Genomic DNA, 26,600 nt, shown 5'->3' with positions numbered 1-26,600 from the left:
ATGGCACTCTGCAGAGTTGCTGATATCTTTAATGTTCCTCAACATAAGGACACAGGAGTCTCACGGATAAACATACTATACGTTTATGTTCTGACCATCAGTTTATTTGAATGATTCAGGTACAGTCCTAGTAAATGCAGTTATAGTTTGGACAAAAGTGCACACCTTGCAGAATCTGCTGCACGCTCTCGTTGCCCAGCTGTGAAGGTGAGAGTCCCTGCAGTGACGTGAGCAGCGGGTCGCCGCCGGCGCTCAGCAGCAGCCTGCAGGTCTGCAGGTGTCTGCAGTGAGCAGCTCGATGCAGCGCTGTCTGCCCGAGGTGATCCACCGCATTCACCTGGAGGGAGGTGTTACCATGCCGTCATTGTTTCAATGGATCAAATGGTTTTTATTGCAATAAAAGACAAACAGCCACGTGCTGAAGGTTAACGGTTTGTTCTCGGCACGTTCTGGCTGCCGACCTTGGCTTCGTGTTTGACCAACACCTCGATGACGTCGTCGTGGCCTTTCTCTGACGCCAGGTGCAGAGGGGTCATCAGGCTGAGGGAGCACAGTGACATCGCAACAGGCTCAGAAACGTGAAAATACAACGGAACTGTCAGACGTGTCGGTACTCACTCTTCAGCCTTCTCGTTGACGCTGGCTCCCTTCCTCAGTAGAAGTTCACACACTTGTTTCCTCTTCGGGTACAAAGAGGCAGACGCACAATGCTGAGGCAATACACACATATACATTTTGGACGGCTTTTAGTAAAACATCAGTTTCAAGCCTTCCAGTTATCCAGGGAGATGGGAAACTCGTTACTTGAGAGTTTATTCATTTCAAACTATAACAAACGTGTGTCTCGTTCATTTTGTACCAAACCGGGCGCGTCTCAATCATACAACAGTTTGCTTCAATATGTCTGCGTCTACGTGATGATGTAGAAAAGCCAATTGTGAATCTTAACATGTTTATATTTCAGCTTTAGTGAAATATTTTGCAGTGGATACGTGGAAGGTCTTACCAGTGCGGTCTCCTGAGTGCGCGGGTGTTTAAAGGTGATGGTCTCCAGGCTCAGATGCTTCTTGACTCGCAGCACGTCGGCCTCCCTGGCTGCCTGCAGCAGGCTGTGACCTCTGAACTCATCTGTCGAAGACCAGGGTCACACAGACAAACAGTACATGATGAGGTGAAGCACGGACACCCGGTCTCGCAGGTAGACATATAGTAAAGACTCATTTGCTGACTGATGTGTGTGTGTTAGGTCAGACAGGATCTGAAGGTATGAGCGTCTTTTCTAAATCATTTCCAAACAGATTTATGGACGTTTATCCTCGATGGATATCTGCGATCCTGACACCACTGCAGAGAGCGTTTGTTTTAAGGTGTGCATGACGTCTGTGTGTTTAGATTTCATGTCTTTGAGAGGACGTGGTGTGACGTTTGTGGCAAATTGTGTCAACAGATGTGTGCGTTCTTCGTATGTGTTCACATCCGAACGATGCATTTGTATTTCCATCCCCGACACACACACACACTCCGCTGTCTACGACCAGGACGTACAGGCCAGGCGTTCCTTCAGCTGCGATGTGGGAGCGAGGTCGATGGAGCTTTTATTGTGACAGTTGAGGAAGGTGGGGTCGGCTCCGTAGCTCAGCAGGAGGGAACACACCTGTACACAAACACAGGCGGTGATTACACCGGGCGGGCGGCGGGACGGTACTGCACACGTGCATGAATGCGCCCGTGCAGAAGTACTGCAGCTCAGAGAGGCTTTCTGGGCAAAACACTGAATGAAAATTTTGAAATGATCCCAAAACGGCATCAAGGTGCAGAGAAACAAGGAAGTCCCTGATACGACTTCAAACTGTAGACACACACGCGGGTGTGTGTTATTAACTGTGCTGCAGGTGCCGTAGGACGAATAAAACATTTCCTTCAGGACTACAGGACTGACTGCAGGCATGTTTAAGACTCCAGTCAGACGCTGATCCCTGTCCAGCGGTCAGACTCCTGCTGTTTTTAAAATGAGACTGAAAACAGCTCGGACCTGCTGCTCAGACCGACTGGACTGCACTTCAGCACGCTGCTGTCGTTACGATTGGCTAAAGCAAAGTGGGAATTAGAAAAGCACTGTACTGTACCTCAGCACGGTTCTTGGAAGCCGCTTCGTGAAGAGGAGTGAACTGCCACAGGTCCATGGCATTAACACAGGCTCCATGCTGAACACAGAGACTCGTTATTAGCTTAAAGCCTGGAAACGTTAAACCTGTCTACTGTGAGTTGCTGTGATGCAGGAAAACAGTGTTACAGCACTCATATCTTCGCTTTTAACTCCACCTTCAGGTGTGCACGGTGTCTGTTCTGCGTCGGCTGTGCACGTCCTTAACACGATGCATCCGCCTTAAGATTTTAATGAAATGAAACCCTGTTTTTGATTTATGGCAGAGTCCAGCGTTGCCTTCACACACGAGGGATTGACAGGAAACGATACAGCATGTAAGCCAGTGTTACTGTTTGAAATTCATATACATATACTCCTACAGCTGTTTCACAGCTGGATTAAGTTACTGCTAATGCTAACGCCGTTTCTTACTGCTGCTGCTTCACATTAAAACACTTCAACTGCACGAACAGGGGGTGGCTTTTATTGTGAAGAAGCCACAGGAAACGCAATGTGTTTGTCAGCAAAGGTTGGTTCTAAAACATCAGTTCATTAATTTTATTCATACATCCCAAAATCATGAAACTGACAACAACATACGACCCCTTCTATCCGTAGAGCCACGCTCAAACCCTTTAAGGAAAAACAATAAAAAGGCATGCGATAGTTAAATTACACTACTGAGAAACAGAATAAAAGATTAGATAAGTGCAAATATATACAAAGAATATAAGACAAAGAAAACGTACCTTCACCAGCAGCTCAGTGACTTCGTAGTGTCCGTATGAACAGGCGTTATGAAGAGGAACCAGATCCCTGAAACACACAGTACAGCACAAACAATACAGTATTTTGGGCAATATTTTTATTTAATAGTTAATATTCCCCTAAAACGACACTGGAATTGAACATCAATCAAAAATAAAATAGCAAAGCGCAGTGCTCTTTGTTGTAAAGGTGCAAATACAACATGATCTATTTAAAGTAGGATTTTAGTGCATTAACAATACGCAGGTTTACATAGCATTTCTATTTTTTGTTATACTATCATCATTCGTTATTATTAATCATTTTTATTATTATTAATAACAAGTCAAACTTGATGCAATCAAATTAGGATAAAGACACTGGTCAATGGTCACCAGAAGTATCTGAAACTGTATTTTCCTCCTTTGAGTATTTACAGCTTTCATAGGCTACAAAAATCACCCAAACCAACACACCCTGACCCTCGTTGACCTAAACCTGATTCTGACCTGAACCTTAAAACCACGTCTGAACCTTCAAACACACTTTTGAAGAAGTGCGGATCGACCAAGATGTCCTCACAATGCAGAAATGTCCTCGCTGCGATGGTTTAATACTGAAACTGGTCCTCACAAAGATAGCAATACAACACACACACACACACACACACACACACACACACTGTCTTACCCCTTGTCCTTGGCGTGCACGTCGGCCCCGTGCTGCAGCAACAGCTGGACAGCCTTGACGCGGTTGTATCCGGCTGCCAGGTGTAACGGTGTTGACTGAGACAACAACAGGACACGCAAAGGGTTACCAAGGCGACCCAGACTGCTCACGACAGCGGCCCAAACCTGACCTGAGACCTGCGAACTGGAGCTGATCCTCAGCACAAAGTGGGTCCAAAAGGGTTCTTCTGAATTTATTTTAAACTGGATATTATTCAACTATTAATGATATAAAAGTGGATATGATAGTGATAGGATTATTACAATAATAATTATGTTACAATAACTAATCAAATAATAATCAACTGTTTATCCGTTTCTTTTAGCTTCAGCTTCTCTGCTCGCTTGCTTACTACTTTTCACGCACTCCTTAATGCAACATAATTAAAGTGCGACGCAACATATGGATATATGTATGGTTTTTAATCAACTTTTAATCAACGCAACGGGGTACAAGAACTGCTGCTGTACAGGACGCAGTAAACTGTATCTCATTTATTAAACGTGTCTCCACACAATGAGACCCGAGCAAAGATGGCAGCCAGCGACATCTGCCATATTCGCTCATTAATGGAGACATGCATGTATTGCATACTGTCTTAAAGACAAACACAAAAAAAACAACAACAAGTCTGTGTTCAGTTTCGTTTTGAGGCAAAGAGTTTTTTGTGACGCTACAGAAACGGCGACTCACCTTTCGTCCGTCGCTGGCGTGGCAGTTGACGTTGAGCGGCGTCAGCAGAGCCCTCAGCTTCTCCGCGTTCCCGCTCCTGTCGGGACATCAGCACGCCGTTGGAGCGTTTGCTCATAACATCTAGAGCTGCAGCTAAGCATTACTTTCTTTACGGCTTGTTTTCTCGATTAATCAAGTAGTTGTGTTGTTTATATAATGTCAGAAAATAGTGAATTAATGTCCATCACAGTTTCTCAGAGGCCGAGATGACAAATCTTTCCGACAAACAGTCCAAAATATTCAGTTAACTATCATTTATGAAAAAGAAAAACAGCAAATCCACGCATTAAAATACCTGCGGATTAACTCTGGCGATGGACTGATGGATTAACCGACTAATGGCTTTAGTGCCGATGATATCGAACCACTCAGGCTTCAACTTGGCGAGTAAAAACCAATCTGAGAGGTGTGTCTGTAGAGTAAACCTTAAATCTATTTACTTCTGTGTTACAAAGTCATTCAGGCAGTGGATAAAATGAACCCTACTGTACCTTGCACTTTCCAGAAGCTCATCTTTTCTGTATTCACCTGAAAAACATTAAAAACCAGACAAAAAGTGTCTCTGTTGTCAGCACGTTTCTGTTAGCCAAATGGAACAATCGACCCCTCTTTCGCCCGTTCTGTATAATCAACACTGACGTCTTGTCTTTTTCCGAGGGCCACACTGAACGAGGAAGTGCTCAGAGCGACTAATCGCATACCTGCTTCAAGCTTTCCACAACACTCACACAGCTGGAAGCTCAAACCTCGCGGCTCATTTGAGAATAATGCCACAGAGAAGTTCCAGAGAGGAGCTGCGACACAAGGCAAGTGCTGCTAATGTAAGCAGCTGATGCTGCACGATAGGCCCAGTGGTGCACTGAGCTAAATGCTAGCGCCAGCATGCTAGAGTGCTAACGTTCAGCAGGTATAATGTTCACCATCTTAGCTTAGCATGTTAGCATGCAGTAGGATTCATCCTCTGGGGAACATCGACTGTCTGAGCAAACTTTCATGGCCATCTGTCACATTTCAGTCTGGATTTAAACACAAAAAGCAACAAATGCAGTACATCAGTCTGAAATATTGTAAAGCATAAAGCTGCGTACAAGTCGGTTCTTCTATCATTGTGAGGACCAGTCTTAGAAAACTCTGCTTAAGGACATTTTGTGCTCCTCACCTGTCAGGACCGCTTTGGTGGACGGTTCTGCCAGATCCAGAGCGGTTCGACCGTCTGTGTTCCTGATGGTCGGCTCAGCACCGTGCTGCAGCAACACTACACACACACACACACACACACACACACACACAAAACATGAAAAACATAATGCTTTTATTGATCTGTTAAGACATCCACAGGTGTGACACTAAACCCCCTCGTCGCAGTGAATCCACTCATACATTTTCTCCTCAGTTTCATTCGAGAATTCTTCTGCCTGTTTTATAACGTCCAACAGCAGACTGAAGTTGAGACTCATTTACTTCCTGTTACGCTGTATTTAAAGCTGGATATTCATCCGTTCACTTGGCATTAATGAAAACTGAAAATACAGACAGGCTGCTCGGATTAATACTGTAGTTTTATGGGGTTTTTTAATAGACTGATCTGACATGAGAAGAATCTCCTCAACAACTTAAAATTGGCTCATTTACAGTGTTTTGTGGTTTATTAAACAGTTGGGTTTTTTGCATTACAGATGGTAATTGAGTGACAAATTGATCACAGTGCTCTTAAGGTGAAGACATGCATTTATGTCTTTGTTAATCATTCAGTTCAGACTTGGTGCTGAAGGGTTACAGGTATGACCCGACCGATACTGAATATTTGATGATATCTGATGATATATTGGCCGATGCTAATTTTTTCAACATAAACACGTAACATACACAAACAATCTTGATACAGGTCCCTTAGATTTAAAAAACAAAATGTGTCCAAGATCAATACTGAAGTTTTAAAGTGTAAAAAGAAACATGACGGTGCTCTCTGGTGGACAAACTATGTAATGAAGACGCTGTTTCTAAACGACCTCAAACCTAGTCTGGCGTTTCTGTACTGACATGCCTTGTTACACTCGATACTGATGATGATGATATCTGCGATAAGCTGGCCGGTGTATCGACACGGCCGGCTGAGCTCTAGTTTAGCTCCAACCTCATCAGTTTGTCTTTGTGACTTTTTTAACTGACTGTGGCACTTATTCAAACATGACACCTTCATTTAAAAAGGCCACGGTCCTGTCGCTAAGGGGGGGCCCGTGGCACATCGTGCGCCCCCCTCCACCTCTCAAAATTGATTTTCAAGTAAAAGGAAGTGCAGCTGGTCTTGAGGAGACTCCACACCAAGACACTGCTGCAACCTCCCCCCCCTGAGATGGCTGATATTTCTATTGTATCTTTTGTTTTAATTAATGCGAGCAGCGCAAGCTTTCCACATGGTTTCCTTTAATATTCTGTGAAGTGTCCTGTAGTATTTTGTCAGTATCTACCTGCTGTGGTGCTGTGTAAAGGTTTGGTCACACAGCACAAAGTGTGGTCATGTCAATGTAGGTATCTTAACTAAACTACAGTGATTTCAAGGTTCTGGTACTTCTGCCACTATTAGTGCATGCAGTAGAGTATGAGTGTGTTATTGTACCTATACACACGTCAATCTTGCCCTTGATAGCTGCCTCGTGAAGGGGAGTGTAGTTCCAGTTGTCTCTGGAGTTTGCGTCCGCCCCGTGGTTAAGCAACAGGCTCACCACCTACACAAAAACAACAGGACACAATACTATAAAGGTCTTTGAAGGAAAAACCAACTACTATATACTACAGGTGGAGGTGGGGTACCTCAGCGTGGCCGAAGGAGCAGGCGTTGTGGAGGGATATGAGCCCCCGTCGTCCCTGGCGTGGACGTTGGCTCCGTTCTGGAGGAGGAAGTCCACGACGTCTTTACGACCGAAACCTGAAGAGACAGAGAGAGTTTAGAAATCACAAATCATTCATAAGCCCTGTAGTTTATTATTCAAAACTGTCTGTGCCCTCAGACATCTTTGTGCCTCGTTTTGTTCTATCACAATAAATTATTCAGTAAATTTACAGTAAAGCAGAGCGCTGCAGCAGCTAACGAGGTCTTTCAGGGAGGAAGCAGTTTCAACATTAAACCATCTTCATCAAGGTGGAGAAGCACTGAAAGCAAACGACAGGACTTTTGTGTAGGTAAATGCATGTTTACTTAACTCCTTGAAAAATGACTTTAGTATTATTTTTTGAAATAAAAATAAAAACCTTGACATAATCACCATTTTAACAGAGCTTCATCCAGGGCTATCTTAATATTATCGTGAAATTAATCCTTATACTTCTAGTTCACAGACACCACTAAATATGTACGTTTATCTCTGTTGACTATGAACGGAAAAGATTCAAACGATATTCGGCATTCCTTGTCATTGATGGGAAAAATACGACTTTTTGATGCATTTATTTCATACCCTGATATCTTTCCAAAATCTGAAATAATTCTAAGTGAGTTAGGAATGGCGTTGTGAGAATCTGACATAAAGAGGAGGAGGTCGTCAGCATATAACCAAAGTTTATGCTCTAGTCCAGCTCTGTTTGTTCCAAGAGAGTGAGAGATCAGATTATTATGTCCAAACAGTTAACAGAGAAGTAAACAACAGATTTATTAAAAGATTTATAAGACATCACCAGCCTGAGCGGGTCTCACCTGCAGCAAAGTGCAGCGGTGTGGACTTCCTCCCCGCTGTGTCCCGGCTGTTCACGTTCTTGGCCGTCACAAGTTTACGTACTCGCTCCAGGTCTCCACTCCGACAGGCCTCGAACAGCTCCCTGTGGGCCTCGCCTGCCCCCGACCCCCCGCCGGGCTCCACCACCTCTGCCACCATGGGCCCCGGGGACACGCCTCCGCCCCCGAGACCGGACACACCCGACCATCTCTGGCTGGACGACATGCACGGTGGTGAACGGCCTCGTCCCAGTTTCAGACTGCCGGTTCTGGAGAGTTTGGAGTGCGAGCAGCAGGCGGCAGAACCCCAGAACCCAGCAGCTACTGAGGCCATGAAGGACGACAAGCTCCGGTACCCTGCAGGGAAATCATAGGGGATTTAACGACATAATATCTATTATTAAAGATATTAAAACTTCAGCAGACCCACTGATATTTAAAACATATATGGAGTAGATTTACTCCAAAAAACAACAGAGGCAATGTTGCAGAAGATTTCGGGTTTTACTTTAAATGTGGTAGTTTAGGTGTTGTCACTTCCTGTTTTATTTTGTAGTGTGTTCCTTCCCTGGTGTATCTTGTGGTTTTTACTTCCTGTCTTTGTTTTCCCTCCAGTTTTGATTGTTGGTCCTTGTTTCACCTCCCCGAGGGTATTTAGTCTGGGTCTCTTTGTTCAGTGTTGGGTCACTGTTGTTACACATGGTGTTGTTTCTGCTGAGTGATTATGGCCTTGAGTCTTTGTTCCTGACCTTTGTGTGTCGCCGTTTGGTGAACTTTATGTTGCACCTGGTTCCAGTGCCCAATTCCCCGGCAGTTTTACCGTGAGTTCTGTTTTTTGGATTCTTTGTCTCCCTTGGACCTGGGCTGGATCCTGTATGTTGTAACTTGCCTGCTCCCTATTTGAACTGAATTACCACTTTGGACTCACTTCCCTGCTTGCACCACTACCAGCCGGTAACCGATCTGCCTTTTGCCTGTTTGTTTACCTGTCTGTTTACCTGTCTGCCTGTACCTGCCTGTCAACCACATCACCCTCAATAAACACTGTAGCCATCCGGCTACTTCACCCCATTACGCTTCCTGGTCATCTGCATTTGGGTCCATATACCACTACACACACCCATACGACATTAAAACCATCACCAGGAGGTTTCCTGACACCTCTACCTGCTCCTGATGATGGTTTCAGAGTAAAACTAAAAGTCTGAAACTGCAACAATGTCTCTGTCCTTCTTTGGAGTAACTCTGCAATTGTATATTAAAGGAATAGTTCAACATTTTTTTTAGAAATATGTTTATTTGCTCTCGCTGAGAATTAGATGTTCAGCTTGATACCACTCCACTCTCATGTCTGTACAGTAAATATGAAGCTACAGCCAGGAGACTGTTAGCTTAGCGTAGCATAAAGACTGGAAACAGGGGGAAACAGCTAGCCTAGGTGTCCTGTTGTCACCATGACGCTGCCAGGCCAACCAGCCCACTCCAGGAAGTCACTGCTCCCGGCCAAGAATTAATTGCATAACCTCGGGTAAAACCACCACTTGTTGTTTTAACACTTTGATTTTGCACTGATTAAACAAATGAGATATAACATGTTGGTCAGTGAGCTTTAGAGGTGCTCGGAGGTGGATTTTGTTACCTTTTGGACAAAGCCAGGCTAGCTGTTTCCCCCTGTTTCCAGTCTTTATGCTAAGCTAAGCTAACCAACTGCTGGCTGTAGCTTCATATTTAATGTACAGACATGAGTGGCATCAATCTGAATATCTATCTCTCAGCAAGAAAGCGAATGAGCGTAACTTTTTCTTTAAAACAAGTGAAAAAAATCTGTCAGTGCAGTAATAATACTCCAACATGTTTTAAATTTAAATTACCTCGTTGGAAAAAGATCTATAAATGTGCATCTGTAGCTTGAAACAGGAAAGAACAAGAGAGTTCAGCATAAGGCACAATAACACGAATATATGTAGTGAAAAGGTATGGGCTATAAAATACAGGTTGTGTAATAACACACTACACTTCCCCATAGAAATATAAAAGGAAAATTATAGGCTGAGATTTTATAGATGTTAAAGCACAGTGTGAATCATGTAGGCGCTATAAGGTTTAAATATAATACAACAGTACATTATAGGAGGATTATTGGGACGATGTGATTGCACAGGAAAACACCAGAAATCATATATCGAGGACAAATACACTAAAAAAAATACCTTCAACATAATGAGGACATGATAGGAAAACTGCAGTGATTCTAAAGGAAGTATTAGGCTACCACTAAACATAATAATAATAATAATAATGATGATGATAACAACAACAGGCCCTGAGTAAACTCACTGTGGAGCGCCGTGAGCCCTGCAGCGGTGTTACAGGGACATCGTGGCAATATTAGGGCTGTTTATTGGCCGTTGCTGCATTAAATCATCCCCGGCTGGCAGGCACACAGGCTCCGGGCCTCCGCCATCCTCCTCCTCCGCCTCCAGCAGCGGGTTGCCGGGTCGGGTGGCAGGTTTATCCGGGCGGGGGAGAGATGCGATAAACGCTCAAACGGATCTGATGCACAGAGATGGGATGAACCTGCTGACGGAGGGAGGAGAGCAACAACAGGCAGGAAGGAGGGCTTCATTTGTCTGCCTGGCTCCGCCCGCGCGGGTGGAGCTGATGCCGCCCCTCTGCCTTGATTAAAAACAGGCCAGTGGATGTTTCATGGCGACTACAAACAGCAGAGCCTGCCTAACATTGTTTCATCAGCTTAAAACATCATTTTATGAAAAAATTAGCCTACTTGTAAACATGATTTTAAACCGATGGCATATTTGCAGAAAATGCCACATTACTTCAGTTTGGGGTCTCAGAGCTGCAAAACCCAGTTACATACAATAGATGTTCATCTGCATATACGTTGTTGGTGCGGACAGTAGTTTTTCCACAGAAGTGCGCCTTCAAGTCCCACATAAGTTCGTTGATAAGACCGGAAGTCAGATATCTCTGGGCTTTGACTGGCCCCAAACATTATACATCATGTAGGGTTTCATACTGTAGCTTTCTTTGTCTGAATGGTAAACAAAAGAAAACATGTCCATCCACACAACATATAAAACATGAAAAATCTCCTTTTTTTGGTGTGACAACAGGGTTTTGTGGTCATTTCACTAGTCCAGTTTGAGGCAAAGAGAGAGTTTCGCCTACCACTTCAGTACTTTTCTACGTTATAGGTCTAAAAAGGTCAGAGGAAAAGAAAAACTGTTAGCTGATATTGAATTTATTGTTTTACACATGCAGCGCGTCTGTGGGACCCAAACAGAGTAAAGCTGAACAAACTAAACATAAGGGTTAATGATCTGTGACATTTGTATTGTGCAGGTAAGAGAGAGGAATACTCACATGTGTGTTATTAATACTCACAAAATGACACACAGCCTACAGAAGAAGACACTGACAAACAATACAACTCAGCGTATCAGTTATTGATTAATGTAAGCGGCTACGTTCATGTCTTCGACTTCCTCCTGTATAAAGAAGGGTAATCCTCTAAACTAGGTGATTTCTTCTTGCTGGTTTTGAATGTGAAAGTGACGGGAAGCCCCGCTGCGATGTGAAGGCGAAATCGAGCGCACCCCGGCCTGTGGGCTCTGCAGACGGCACTTCTGTCGTGCGGCAGGGAGCGCGTGTTCTGAGTCTGCGCAGATCTCCACACACACACACACACACACGGATCAGCAAGCCTGCACTGGACTTGAACGCACCACTGACCGTCTGATGCTGCATTCAGGTGCTCCAGCTTGTGTTTCCTTTTACTTCAGGTGTGCATTTCCATGTTGAAAGACTTTGGAGTCAGCTTTTCCTTCACCGCGTTTCAGAGGAATCACCTGAAGCTTTTGCTCTGCAGCATTTATCTGACGCCTGCAGTTGACAGTTACTGGAGGAAGGTCTATAATGTTCGGTTTCTGAAGGTAAATATCAAAACCTTTTTCTGAAAAAACAAACAAAACTCTACTTTCAGCGCTTGAGACTGACGGTCGCCCCACCAACTACACCTGCAAAGGTGAGATCTGCAACGCAATGTATCTTAACAAGTTCTTACATTTAGTTGGCTTCATTAAGCCCCTTTTCTGCTGTGGGTCGTTTCCCTTCATTTAGACACATGAGCTAGTTTACTGTGTGTGCTGTTAACCAATCACAACAACTGTTATTGTGTTACTGAACATCAGTGGTGGAGGAGCACTACATATCACATCCACACACACACACACACACACACACACACACACACACACACGCATCCACCACACATTCACACACACATTCACACACATTCACACACACATTCAGACACACACATCAACACACATCCACACACATCCACACACACATTCACACACACACATCCACACACATTCAGACACACACATCCACACACATCCACACACACACATCCACACACACACACACACACACACACACACACACATCCACACACACACACATCCACACACACATCCACACACATCCACACACATCAACACACATCCACACACACACATCAACACACATCCACACACATCCACACACACACATCCACACACATCCACACACACATTCACACACACACATCCACACACATCCACACACATACATCAACACACATCCACACACACATTCAGACACACACATCCACACACATCCACACACACATTCAGACACACACATCCACACACATCCACACACACATTCACACACACACATCCACACACACATCCACACACATTCACACACACATTCATACACATCCACACACATCAACACACACATTCACACACACATTCATACTGATTCACACACACATTCACACACACATTCATACACATCCACACGCATCAACACACACATTCACACACACATTCACACACATTCACACACACATTCACACACATCCACACACACACTCACACACATCCACACACACTCACACACATCCACACACTCACTCGCACACATTCATACAGCCCTCGGGAGCAATTTGGGGTTCAGTGTTTTGCCCAATAGACACTTCGACATGTGGGCCGGGGGAAGCCGGGAAGCCGCTCCACAGGAAGTACTCAGATCCTTCACTTCAGTAAAAGTACCAACACGCTCTGTAAAGTCCTGCAGTGAAAGTGTTACTGCAGTAAAAGTACTAACACACACAGTAAAAACACTCTGCTGCAGTGAAAGTGTGAGAGTGTGATCAGGATCCTTAAAGCATTAAAGCAGTGCAGCGTCCCTGTGGCTGCTGTGCTGTTATATATTCTATCATCAGGTTATTATTCCTCGTGCATTAATGTAAAGCAGGATGTTGCTGCTGCAGCTGGTGGAGCTGGAGCTCATGTTGAACCGGTTTGTGTCGGACTGGATTCGTGCTCCCCAAAAACTCAGGTGAAACAACAGATACTGTTTTTCTATGATACTGGGTTGATGCTTTAGCATTTTCCAGTTCATAACAGAAGTTATCTCACTGCACTTTTCCAGGTCCAGACCGAACTCTTTATAATATTAATTACAGAGACCCAACAAATCCCACCATGAGCAAGCACTTGGCCACAGCGGCAAGGAAAAACTTCCTTTAAGAGGCAGAAACCTCGAGCAGAACCAGACTCAGGGGGGGCGGCAGACCTCTGATTTACGGTCTGAGTCTGATTTAAACTCTTAATGAAGGCGTGTTTACTACAAATGTGTGTTTTGTGTGTTAATAATAATAGTTTTATATAGTTATGTACCCGTCCTGCATGAAAATGTGTTTTAAGGGGAGTGCCGCTGGAGGGAAGTCTGAAGGGAGGGGGGGATGTTTTTGGGTTGGATTCTTTCAAAATCTAGCTTTCTCCTGCTAGCTTCTCCAACGTTAGCTACCCTGGCTTTAACGAACATAAACACGGTGGATTAATTTAGGCCTAATACTAACATATTTCTATTTGACTAATCAAACACATGCCCTGGCTGATATTTTTGTGTACTGCACCTATACTATGAACTATACCAGTGTTTTTCAACCTTTTTTGAGCCAAGGTACATTTTTTCATTGAAAAAAAAAAAATCACAAGGCACAACACCAACCGAAAATGTTAAAAAAATGAAACTGTAGCCTATATTAACAACATACAGTCATTCTTATCAAAGTGTCTTGAATAGGAATCAAATAAACGCAAAGAAAAAAGTATTTTATGATCTTTCATATTTCTACCTACTCAGTGTGAATAATCAATTAGTTTTCAAAAAATGTTTTTTAGACCAATTAGGTGAAATTGAATAATTTTCCACGGCACACTAGTGTACCGCGGCACAGTGGTTGAAAAACACTGAACTATACTACAAATGAACTTTAATATACTGTTGGTTTACTTCTAGCCCACTTGAAAGTATACTCTCAGTAAAGTTTAATAGTTTTTATACTGTAAGCATACTTGTAAGTTTTCTTTAAGCAAACTTAACATTGTACTGATAGTTTACTATTTACATATTATTTTGTACTTATTATTTTTGTATACTACTAGGTTACTATGTAGGTATTATTTTTTATATTTGAAATATATATTTAACTCTACTTAAAGTACACTACCAGTGGACTACACATATAAAAATTCACAAGGCATACTCAGGATTGAGAACACATTTATTTTCAAAATCGACATCCCAGTACAAAACAAAACACAACAAATACACAGTATGAACACAATCTTTAGGGTAGATTGATATATGAATTTGTGTCATGCAAGAGCCTCTCCGAAATCAGTCCCTGGCCGCCCACAATCAGGTTGTACACGAATCACGTCTGTGACAACACTCTCAGTTGTCAAATGTTTATCTGTTTGTGTGGGTTAATAACACTGTGTACATTAAAGATCAGGTTCAGTTCCACCCATTTACTATATACTAAGCTATTCTCCAAACCTGACTCGTTACTATAAACTTAGTTGAACGTGTATGTTTATAAGATAGTATGTAAAACCTATGCTGGAGTACTACCTCAAAGAAGCCAAAATACGGGAAAAAAGTATTTAGCAGGCTCCTCTATCAGAAGAGTAACAAGCGGAGACATTTTTCTACAATGGAAACCATGTCTTTTATACTCTCACAAATGAAGCGTTCTTGCATGAAATTATCAGTGACCAGAACGCCGTCCTTGTAATGGTAGATGCTTGCTCCGTTGTGTTTCTCATTTGCTACGGCTGCTATGAGGAAACAGAACTCGCTGATATATTTCTGTATTTTGGCAAGAACGTGGAAAAATCTGACCTTTTCTCTCATTTTGATTAAAACTTCACGTGAGTAGTACCACTGGTCTTCTTCTGTACTTCCTAACTGAGCTGAATTTAAGTACACGGCCATTTCATCAAGTCGTTTATCACCCTTCATCGTGGAGGTGAAAACAAAGCACAGAGCATCCTCCACACCTGGAGATGAGATGGAGCAGAAAGCAGCATGAGAAGAAAAGACTCAAGTAAAGTACAACTACCTCAGATTTGTACTTAAGTTCAGCACTTGAGTAAATGTACTTAGTTACTTTCCACAACTGTCTGAATATCCACTGAACAGCAAATAAAGGTCTTGACTGGTGAAATGTGACCCAGCAAACCTCACGGTGAACACGCAGACAAATAAAATGCTCTTCAGGAATAATACGGCTGGAATAAACACGATTAAACAACAATCTAAATATATATATAATCTAAACCGGTTTTAAGAATTCAGATTCCCAGCACCTTCATCCAGACAGATACAGTGAGACAGGAGAGTTCAGGTGAAATGGGACAAAACCTTTAATTATAAAAACAACTCATAGCAATGAGTCAATGACCACAGTGTTACAACAGTAATGATTTGTCAACTTCTTTTTAATAATAAGTTGAGTAACTATGTGTAAATATCTGAAACTGCAGCGGTAGCTCATATTTTATATTAATTGGTGTACAGGAAAGTAGAAGCAGACTGCCAGAGAGAAGAGAGAAGTGAAATAAAAATAAAACATTAAGGAAAGCAGAGGCAAGAGTGAGAAATGACATAACCCTGGATGTGAGACAGTAACAGGAGCTGAAAGAAAGGTAAAATGTCCAAAGATACAAGCTTTGTGATCAGATCTCAGCCAGGCTTAAATGCAATTCATACAGCGTGACGATTCAGAAATAAATCCGCCCAGTAAGTTCAAAGGTCGACTAACTCCGCCTCTTCCTGCTCACTCAAGCAAGCCTGGCAAAAACTACAGGAAGTAAAGGAAAAAGAGTAGAGCCAATAAAGCAGCTTCGCCTATTTGACACAAACACTTTATGGACAAAATGAATCAAAACCTCAAGCGAGCGTAAAATCTTTTCAGCGATATTGTGGAAGTTTGTCTCTTCCATCCAGCTTTTCTAAGTCGATAATTCACGTAAAACTGCCTGGATGGAAACATGGCTTCGTGTTTCCCTGTTGCATGTTAACTTTAGAAGATAAAATCAAGCCTCCTTCTACATTAATTAACTTTTTCTTTACATCAGGTCGGCCATCACAACAGTTTTAGAACAAGCTATTTAAAAATCAATCTGTGTGCAGTAGAGCGAGAGCTGAAAGGTGCTAATACTATAATAAAATGAACAGAAAAAGACAATTAAAACTTTAATCAACAATAATAATAATAATAATAATAATAATAATAATGGGGACGGCTTGTGTTTACATTTTGTTCTATCTGTATTAAAGTTGTATTTCGTGTGTAGATATTTTGTTTAATTCAAAAAAGGAAGCGTATCATTTTACATTGTTATACTTGACTAACATGATGATGCTTCACAATAAAAGCACAATCATTGTGTAATCAAACCGTAGTGAACTGAACTGAACTTGAACTGAATCGTGTGGTGCTAAGTTTACAGCGACAGGAACACGTAGTTGGATGGATGCCAAGTCAGGAAAGCTGGGTAAACAGGCTCAGAGAAGTTGGCGTGGAAGGTGTGGAGGTGACTCAGTGTGTCAGATGAGACGTTATAGTAAGACAGAGTGCCAGCAGGCCAGTCCAGAAACAGTCCCAGTCGGGTGCAGCCGGTAGGAGGAACAGGGAAAAGGTGCTGCTCTTTATTATGCTCTGCATAAAGAGTAGCATCTGGTGGGAGCCATCTGTGGCCCAAACACCAGGACATGGTATTCCATCCAATCCTGCACCGGTCATCATCTCCTTTCCGAAACAGCCCTATGTAGCTAACACCTACAGCTACATTTACATTAGGGCCAGCACTCCACTCCACCTCCCAGTAACAGCGCCCAGTCAGCCCCTCTCTGCACAGAACCTGACAGAAAGACTCAAATCTCTGTGGGAGGTCAGTATACGACTGTGCTTCTCCACATGTCGCCTTCTTGTTTTCTTCAGACAGAGTGAAGCATCTGCTTGCTGTGTTTGGGTCCAGAGTGAGATCACAGGCGTCTGATGGAGAGAACGAGACGTGATCATTACAATTCAGACTCAATTTACATTTATTGGTGAATGTTAAATCATAGGTTCATATTTGTTCACTCACATATGTGCTAAACATCGCGATAGATAGATCTATCTATCTATCACAGATATAGTCCTTATTAAATCTTATAAAATACAACACGTTGTTAAAGATTAAACCAGTGGTTCCCAACCAATTTAATAAATAATAGTCAGTGTGTAGTCGCGTCTCCTCGTCGTGTTTCAGAGGCTCTCAGCTGTTATCAGCTCCTCCAAAGAGACATTTCTCCTCTAAACTTCTCACATGGTTTCGTTTCAATAACTGTTCGAAGATTAGAGAAAAGTCCAAAACTGAAAACAGGTTTGTGTATCAGAACTTTGTTTCTTCTTCTTTCCTCTCCCATCAATCATCTCAGGACCCCTCAGATTTATCTGCTGACCCTGTGGAGGGGCCGACCCCTAGGTTGGGAACCACTGGACTAAACTAGCTGACTGTATATAAAGCAGTTAAAACTAGCTAACCGTGTATAAAGCAGTTAAAACTAGCTAACTGTGTATAAAGTAGTTAAAACTAGCTAACTGTGTATAAAGTTGTTAAAACTAGCTAACCGTGTATAAAGCAGTTAAAACTAGCTAACTGTGTATAAAGTAGTTAAAACTAGCTCCACCTCGAGCAGCTACAACAGTAAAACGCTGCTCTAACGTTGATGCATCAGTATTAACAATCTAATAATGTCAGACAGAATCAGATATCAGTCGCAGGAGACGTTTTACTGCAGAACCAGTACTTTAACTGCATGAAGCTGAAAATACTTGTGTACTTATTTAAGTAAACTTTTGAATGCAGGACTTTAACTTGTAATTGATTATTTTTATATTGTTGTACTGGTGTAGCCCAGGGTAAAAATCCATCCTCCAAAAATAATCCAATCTAGTTTCCAGTCCAGGTTTTCCATTTCCTCCCTTCCAACCCTCTGTATTTGATGTAGTTGCCAGTCCATGTTTTCCACCTTTCGTTCCCTTGCCATAAGACACACCCCTTTGTTTTAATTAGCCAATCACAGTCCGCTGCCTCAGTATAAAAGCTGTCCTGACTTCTCTCAGCTCAGTTGTGTGGGAAAGAGGCCAGAGGACAGCAGCTGTAGGTCAGTACCTCCATTCAAGCAAATATTGGTTTTCATTTATTCTCTGTTAAGCATTTAAACATTCCTGTAGAAACCAGAATCATCCGGTGATTGGGCGTTGTCGTGTGTGCTGGGCAAACCGTTCTTACTGAACTGGTGAGTTTGAACTTTTACTATTAGCATTAGCAATATGCTAGCTTAGGCTACATGCTAACATGTGCTCCCATGGGTTTCTTTTGTCTTTTGTGATTTTTATTTTGTAATGTTACAACTAAGCTAATGCAAGCTAATGTTAGCCCACAGATATTAGTGTACACACATTTAAGTGGCCTTTTGTGTTTGTATACAGGCCAGGTGCCCATTCAGGGTATATTCGATGGTGAGCTAGGCTTCTTTCCCACACAACTGAGCTGAGAGAAGTCAGGACAGCTTTTATACTGAGGCAGCGGACTGTGATTGGCTAATTAAAACAAAGGGGTGTGTCTTATGGCAAGGGAACGAAAGGTGGAAAACATGGACTGGCAACTACATCAAATACAGAGGGTTGGAAGGGAGGAAATGGAAAACCTGGACTGGAAACCAGATTGGATTATTTTTGGAGGATGGATTTTTACCCTGGGCTACACTGGTCCTTTTACTTAAAGGTCTGTAGGATTTAGTGCCATCTAGCATTGAAATTGCATTTTGCAACCATTTAAATACCACTCGGATCATCCTCCCGTTCCAAGAGTCTAGGAGAAACGACGGTGGCCGCGAAACTCGCAAAAAAAAAAAAACGGCGACCTCCGTGGAAGCAGAGCCGCTACCTCTGTAGATAAGAATGGTTTATTCTAAGGTAATGAAAACATGATTCTTATTTTCAGGTGATTATACACTAATGAAAAGATTCTTATAAATATTTTATTCCATTTATGCCAATAGCTCCTCCTAAATGTTACACACTGTAGCTTTAAGGATCTGAATACTTCCTCCACCATCAACAGTAATGTTGGTCGTTTTACTTGAGAACCCTTTCTAAAGTGATTTCAATGTAAGTGATGACAAAATCCATAGTATCTTTCTAAGAAAAGATCAAAATGGACTCTGTGAGTAATAAAATGTATGACAATCAGGTTTCTGAAGGAGAGTCATTTGTTATTATTAGTCTAAAAGTGAAAATAAAGTACTTACACCAGATTAAATCTCTTCTGTCTGTTATATGTTCCACATCAGGGATGTCAGGCTTTGAGAAATCATCAGTGACCAGAACGCCGTCCTTGTAATGGTAGAGGGTTGCTCCGGTGTATTTCTTATTTGCAATGGCTGCTACCAGGAAACAGAATCTGCTGCTGTTCTTCAAGGCTTTGGCAAGATCGTGGACAGCTCTGGCTTTTTCTCTCATTTTCGTTAAAACTTCATCTGAGAAGTACCACTGGTCTTGTGCAGGTGCCGTGACAACCACATGACCTTGTAATTTAAATTGATCCACGTAGTTGGCCATCTCATCAAGGTAGGGGTCAGTAGTTTCCAGGGAGGTGAAAACAAAGCACAGAGCATCCTCCACACCTGGAGCAAGAACCTCTCTGTCCAGCTCTGACTGGTTTGGGACGATCTTTATTCCCTCCATCATCTCTACACAGGACCTGATGACGTTCATTTCTCTCTCTTTATCTTTCAGCCACTTACTTAGTTTTTCATGACTGAACGGTGACTTGTCTCTGTCTTCAAAGACTTTTTCTAATTTGCTCTCATCTTCTTCACCTGCCCTGATCAAGGGAAGCTCCTTCGCCATGGTCTGTTCCAGTACAGATCTGAAAGAGACACAGAGTGTCTGGAAACTGCGCGCTTTTTCATGAATTTGCGGAATATCTTTCACTACTTTGTCCTGCAGTAACTCGTTGCATCCTTTTTCCAGATGATGCAGGTCCTCCAGAGCATCTTGAGCCTTCCTCAGTAGTCCAACACTGATCCCACTCTTCAGCTCAGCAGATTTGGGAACCAAATTCTTCAGCGGCATCAGCCAGACCTTCAGTGGAACACTGTTCTCTCCATTTTCTCCCAGCAGCTGTGGAAGTTTACTGTAGGTCTTCACTGCGTCTACAAATGTTGTAGGGTTGCTTTCAAGAAGGAAGTCTCCGTAGAATTTGCAGGAAAACTTCTCAGTCAGGGCTTTTTCTTCATCATTCAGTTTGATGTCAACTTTCCCCTCAACATTAAATGAGGGCATCTTCCTTATCACAGCTTCCATGCTGCCCTGGATGTGCTGAACGCTGCCGGTTTCTAACTTCTCACTGTCAAACACAAAGAAAGCATTTGCCCCATAAAGGATGCCTGTGACTACATGTGTTGCCAAGCCCTTCTCAATGACATCTATCTGTTGGGTGTTCATGGTTTCAAGGTCAGTCACTGAGAACTGTTTAAACTTGGTGGTAGCTTTGTACTCAAACGTCACTCTGCTCTGGTTCTTGAATTTCTTTGTATCATTCAGATACTTGGCAGATCCTCCAACTTCAACCAGTCCACTCAGGAAACTGGCCTTCAGAGAAGCTTCAACATCCAGCAGAGAGGACTTGGATTCAATGGAGTCAGATGAAGTTATTTCAAATTCACTGCTGTGCTGAGAGCTTTCAGCTGTGTTCTTTTGAAGAGTTGTTTCATCGAACAATGTGAAACCTGTAGAAATTGGAAAACATCTGATGAAGGAGGAAAGTCATTTTGTTAATATAAAGTCACACAAAGCTAATCATAATCATTTAGATTTCTGCATGTTGCAGCTTCTTATCCTGCCAGCAGTTCCCCAAACAGCTAATATATTCACTGCTTGATTCATTCTTTGACATGAACCTAATTAATAAAGGAATTATAGGATTGAGGCTGTATGGTAACATTATGCAGCATGAGTGTAATTACATAACAAAACAACAATAAAACTTCCTGTACGTGCCTGTAGACTTCAGGTTAAAAGGGGAGAGTTTGAAAACGTTTCACAAAAGTTAAATATTTTAGTATAGTAATTTTGACAATGAGCACATTCCCTCTGCTGTGGCCTCTGAAGTTGCTCTGCTGCTCGCTGTGTGTGTGTGTGTGTGTGTGTGTGTGTGGAGAGCAGAGAGAAAGAGGCTACACACACATACCAAAACATGTTCCTGCTCATGTCCGGGGCTGATGTAAAATGGCTCCACGGACATAATTATAGTATGAAATTCTGCAACAATGACAATTCAATTTTCTTATTTACTGCAGGATAATGTATCGGCCACCGCCAATATATCAACGTCCCTAAAATTGTTAACTAATAAACAGTCACAACTACATTATAGAATTACAAAGCATTTGCTAATTCGTTTTATACTGTGTATGAATGTTAAATAGGTTAAAATAGTGTCACCGCTTTATGAAATGATTTCAAAGGTCCTGTAAGCAGAGCTGCGACTGGCAGATATAGTTAGAAATCAACTACCCTCCCCCGTCCCATTTTTTCACAATTGAGAATGACTTCCGGATGGGAGCCGAAACGTCTTGATTCTGAAAACCGTGTCCAGACGACTACAACTGAAACCTTTTCTACGATAGTTAGAAATATTTCTGAATAAGAGTGTAGTCGAAGTCAGGTCTTACCTAGGATCAGTTGATCTTTCCGAGCATCATAGAGCATTCCCAGGGTGAAAGGCCGACCCAGTGCAGCAATCGCCAACATTTCTCCAACCTGTTGAGAAATGTCAAGTAAGTGACACAGCCTTCAGTGCTTCATTAAAACTTTCTCAAGCCGTATGAGTTTATAACACCGGGAGTCAACCTCCTCTGTCAAACAGAAAGGACGACAACGATAAGAGACAGAAAGCCTGACAGTTTACTGCGCTTAGAACTGCAGTATTTCTCTGAAGACAGTCTGACAGTGATAGTTTGACACGGACTGGAGTTCAATAAAAGTCTAAACGTATATCTGGTTGTGTCTCTGTCCGCCCAGTTCGTCCTCACCTGGTGAAGTTGTGTAGATCAGAGTTGTGTGAGACTCGAGCTTCCAGTTTGATGACCTGTGACGCTGCGAGATTACTTATATCTTGTCAGAAAGTCTCTTCTATTGACTCCTCCCATGATACGCCTTGAAATATGATCATTATTTATTAATGTAACAGGCTCCAGGTTTGAGACCTGGTGTCAGATTGTAATGTTGTTCTGTAAAGAACAGGGAAATAATGAGACAGGTACTGTGCTTCCTTCCCACGCTCCTGCCAGACTTTATTATACACATGGATGTGTTTTAACTGTACTATGACTGCATTCTTCATGCATACATTCCCCTTTATAAAGTTACACAATCTCCAAACAACACAACAAACAACAAAAATAAAAATGTGGTCTGCATCATTACAGAAACAAACACAAAGTTAAACATGTGATGTAAACTTGGCCGTTTAAAGTTCAGCGTCACACTTTGTCAAGTTGTTGTTGTTTGAACTTGAGTATAAATACCTTTCCATTATCACGGCAATACTTGAATAGTTTCCATGATTTTGACAGCTGCTTATTAACTGCTCAAACAAGAAACAGCTTCCACCTATGATACCACAGTTAAATAGCACGCAATCCCAGCAACAAAGGACTGGATGTTATACAGTGTCACAGATAACAGTTCCAAACATATACAACTCATCTACACTCCAAAGCAGCAAACTGTGTCATGGAGAGACAACAGTCTGTAGGTTTTTATTCCAACCAAAGACCCAAAGAAATAAAAACCTTCTGTCCATGGCACATGGTTTGCCACCCCTGTACTAGACTAATACTCCTATATCTGTCTATAATGGTGCGATATAAATAACCTTTACTTTCTTACTCGCTCTAAGTAAGTAGTTATAAACACTTTCAATAAAGACCCTCTGAGTAAAAGAAATAATTGTAGTGTGTTGCCCACCAAGAAAACAAACTGTACACAATAATGATTGTGTACAGTTTATGTCCAAGGGGTGTTTCTTTCAGACAGACCTAGTTCTGTCTGGAGGACAATTTGTGGTTTTATGGAGGTTATGTGCTGGACTATTTCTTGGCCAGAAGCAGTGACTTCCTGGAGTCTCCACTGGTTGCCTGACAACCTCACAGTGACATCAAGACGATAGGAAGCATAAGAGGTGCTGGTAGGCGGACTTTGTTACCTGTTGACAGAGAAAGGCTAGCTGTTTCCCCCTGTTTCCAGTCTTTCAGGTCTGCTTTCTGTCCCCAGAGTCAAACCTAAACACGGAGAAGCAGCGTTCAGTTTTTCTACACCACATATTGCCCCCATGAAAGCTAGGTCATGTCGTCCCTCCAACCCAAGGCCCTGGAAAAATGAAAATATTAGAAAACTAAAAAGAATGTAGAAGAGCTGAATGTCAACGGAAAATTCAAAAACTTTAAGTTCATCGGCTACATATGAGGGAGTTATCGTCATTAAATTCACTGATAAAACATGAGAGACACTTATTTCTCTAATCTGAAAAGCGTAACTCAAGATTTCTCTTCAGTACCATCAACAGTCTAGTAAACCCCGCCTCAGCTACTGTTTGTGCCACCTCTGTTAAGGTCTGTGAAGTATTTTATTGAAAAGATAGAAAACATCAAAGCACCAACTACTCCTGCTGTGTCACTTCTCCCTTCACCTGAGCCCTTGCCATCCCTCACGCTGTTAGGTAAGTTTACCCCCATTACCCATAGGGATTTGGTCAACATTGTATCTAATACCAATCTCTCTACTTATAGAAAATAGATCTGACATTCTTCCTTCCAAGCTGTTTAAAGAGGTTTTTGGAGTCATCGCCCCCTGGCTTCTTAACATTGTCAATGAATTTCTTAGATCTGGCGTGGTCCCGGACTATTTTAAACAGGCCTGTATCTAGCCTCTCCTTAAGAAATCTGTTTTAGAGCCAACACTCCCTCATAACTACCGTCCCATATCCAAATTACCACCAAAAGGTGGTTGCTAAGCAAGAAAGAATGGAAGGAAAACAATATATTTGACAAATTCCAATCTGGCTTTAGAAAGAACCACAGTACGGAAACAGCCATACGCAGAGTAACAAATGACATCCTGATGAGTGTGGTAATCAAACTATTCTCATTTTACTGGACTTGAGTGCAGCCTTGAATACCAGTTGATCACACAATTCTACTCAACAGACTCAGGGCCATGTGGGAGACTTTGTGATGGTCACCATCTGGAGGCCTGGCGGAATGCCGGTGGCACAGGAGGAAGGTCACAGGAGGCCGGCGGCGAAGACGAAACCCTTCTGAAGGCCGGGGGCAAAGAACAAACCCTTCTAGAGGCCGGCGGCGAAGAACAAACCCTTCTGGAAGCCGGCGGCGAAGAAGAAACCCTTCAGGAGGCTGGCGGTGAAGACGAAACCCCACTGGAGGCCGGCGGCAAAGGCGGGACCCCTCTGGAGGCCGGCGACGAAGGCGGAGCCCTTTTGGAGGTCGGAGAACCAGATCAGGGCCCGGCAACAGGACAGCAGGACAGGGAGCCGGCGACGGGACAGCAGGACAGGAAGCCGCCGATGGAGAGACTGGTAGAGGACCTGGCAGAACCAGTGATGTCTGGGAACCCGGAGCCTGCCACTCTGGCAGAGGAGGAGGATACTGCTGCGATCCAGCAGAGAATTCAGTGGCGTGCTGTGACCCAGCAGATGGTTCTGCGGCATGCTGCGATCCAACTGGGGCAGGAGGATGCAATCCAGCGGCGACTAGGGATTGGTGCTGCTGCGATCCAGCCAGGAAAGGAGGCGACTGCGATCCAGCGGCGGCAAGGGGTTGGTGCTGCTGTGATCCAGCTGGGAAAGGAGGCGACTGCGATCCAGTGGCGGCAAGGGGTTGGTGCTGCTGCGATCCAGCCGGGAAAGGAGGCGACTGCGATCCAGTGGCGGCAAGGGGTTGGTGCTGCTGCGATCCAGCCGGGAAAGGAGGCGACTGCGATCCAGCTGAGAGTCCAGGAGGCTGCTGCGATCCAGCAGGGCGCCCAGGGACAGGGGGCTGCTGCGATCCAACAGAGTGCCCAGGGACTGGGGGCTGCTGCAACCCAGCAAAGAGTCCAGGGACAGAGGGATGCTGGAATCCAGCAAGGAGTCCAGGAACTGGGGGCTGCTGGAATCCAGCAAGGAGTCCAGGAACTGGGGGCTGCTGCGATCCAGCAGGGAGTGATGGCTGCCGCAATCCAGAAGGGACTGGAGACTGTTGTCATCATAGCATCATCATAACCTCCAAGTATGGAATTAGACGGGAGAGAGCTGCTGCGATCCAGCCGGGAAAGGAGGCGATTGCGATCCAGCCAAGAGTCCAGGAGGCTGCTGCGATCCAGCAGGGTGCCCGGGAACTGAGAGCTGCTGCAATCCGCAAGGAGTCCAGGGACTGGGGGCTGCTGCGATCCAGCAAAGTGTCCAGGAACTGGGGGCTGCTGCAATCCAGCAGGGCGCCCAGGGACTGGGGGCTGCTGCGACCCAGCAAAGAGTCCAGCACAGAGTCCAGGGACAGGGGGCTGTTGCAATCCAGCAAGGAGTCCAGGGACTGGGGGCTGCTGCGACCCAGCAAAGAGTTCAGCACAGAGTCCAGGGACAGGGGGCTGTTGCAATCCAGCAAGGAGTCCAGGGACTGGGGGCTGCTGCGATCCAGCAAAGAGTCCAGCACAGAGTCCAGGGACAGGGTGCTGCTGCAATCCAGCAAGGAGTCCAGGAACTGGGGACTGCTGCGATCCAGCAAAGAGTCCAGGGACTGGGGGCTGCTGCGAACAAGCAGGGCGCCCAGGGACTGGGGGCTGCTGCGATCCAGCAAAGAGTCCAGGGACAGGGGGTGATGGCTGCTGCGATCCAGCAGGGACTGGAGGCCGCCGTGATCCAGCAGGGACTGGAGGCCGCCGTGATCCAGCAGGGACTGGAGGCCGCCGTGATCCAGCAGGGACTGGAGGCCGCCGCGGCGCAGGGACTGGAGGCGGCAGCGGTGCAGAGCAGCAGCAGGGCAGCGGAGCAGGCG

The 26,600-nt window shown here is 43.8% G+C and overlaps 2 protein-coding genes and 1 long non-coding RNA gene across 4 annotated transcripts in view; 1 reads left to right on the top strand and 2 right to left on the bottom strand.

Moving 5' to 3' along the window:
• Positions 1–10,665, bottom strand: part of LOC122867769 (poly [ADP-ribose] polymerase tankyrase-2-like) — a 27,254-nt gene extending 16,589 nt beyond the window's left edge. Inside the window, 16 exon segments of the mRNA XM_044178967.1 lie at positions 166–337; positions 462–540; positions 619–710; positions 1,007–1,128; positions 1,546–1,654; positions 2,127–2,204; positions 2,896–2,962; positions 3,584–3,678; positions 4,316–4,391; positions 4,846–4,882; positions 5,514–5,609; positions 6,972–7,080; positions 7,166–7,206; positions 7,209–7,280; positions 8,046–8,420; positions 10,401–10,665. Of these exon segments, the coding sequence (XP_044034902.1) occupies positions 166–337; positions 462–540; positions 619–710; positions 1,007–1,128; positions 1,546–1,654; positions 2,127–2,204; positions 2,896–2,962; positions 3,584–3,678; positions 4,316–4,391; positions 4,846–4,882; positions 5,514–5,609; positions 6,972–7,080; positions 7,166–7,206; positions 7,209–7,280; positions 8,046–8,397 (1,597 nt within the window). The 5' untranslated portion in view covers positions 8,398–8,420; positions 10,401–10,665.
• Positions 10,666–14,691: 4,026 nt separating this feature from the next.
• On the bottom strand, positions 14,692–24,887 carry LOC122867946 (stonustoxin subunit alpha-like). 2 transcript variants are annotated; one of them, XM_044179417.1, is made up of 5 exons: positions 24,757–24,887; positions 22,584–23,834; positions 22,224–22,311; positions 19,797–21,278; positions 14,692–17,490 (listed from the first exon to the last, which is right to left on the bottom strand). In XM_044179417.1, exons 3-5 carry the CDS (start codon positions 22,300–22,302, stop codon positions 16,940–16,942), a joined length of 2,112 nt encoding a protein of 703 aa, XP_044035352.1. In that variant the 5' UTR covers positions 22,303–22,311; positions 22,584–23,834; positions 24,757–24,887; the 3' UTR covers positions 14,692–16,939. The 2 variants fall into 2 exon arrangements, with proteins under 2 accessions (XP_044035352.1, XP_044035354.1); XM_044179419.1 differs by lacking the exon at positions 24,757–24,887 and having other exon boundaries at positions 23,759–24,687.
• Positions 18,623–21,224, top strand: LOC122867947. Its single transcript, XR_006376025.1, has 4 exons — positions 18,623–18,647; positions 18,718–18,782; positions 20,847–21,003; positions 21,094–21,224. It is a non-coding gene; the product is annotated as an uncharacterized LOC122867947 (long non-coding RNA).
• Positions 24,888–26,600: the final 1,713 nt, after the last annotated feature.

This window comes from Siniperca chuatsi, linkage group LG20 (assembly GCF_020085105.1).
Source record: "Siniperca chuatsi isolate FFG_IHB_CAS linkage group LG20, ASM2008510v1, whole genome shotgun sequence".
Lineage (NCBI taxonomy): Eukaryota > Metazoa > Chordata > Actinopteri > Centrarchiformes > Sinipercidae > Siniperca > Siniperca chuatsi.
Note: the sequence above shows the minus strand (reverse complement) of the source record. Positions and strands in the feature narration are given on the sequence as shown.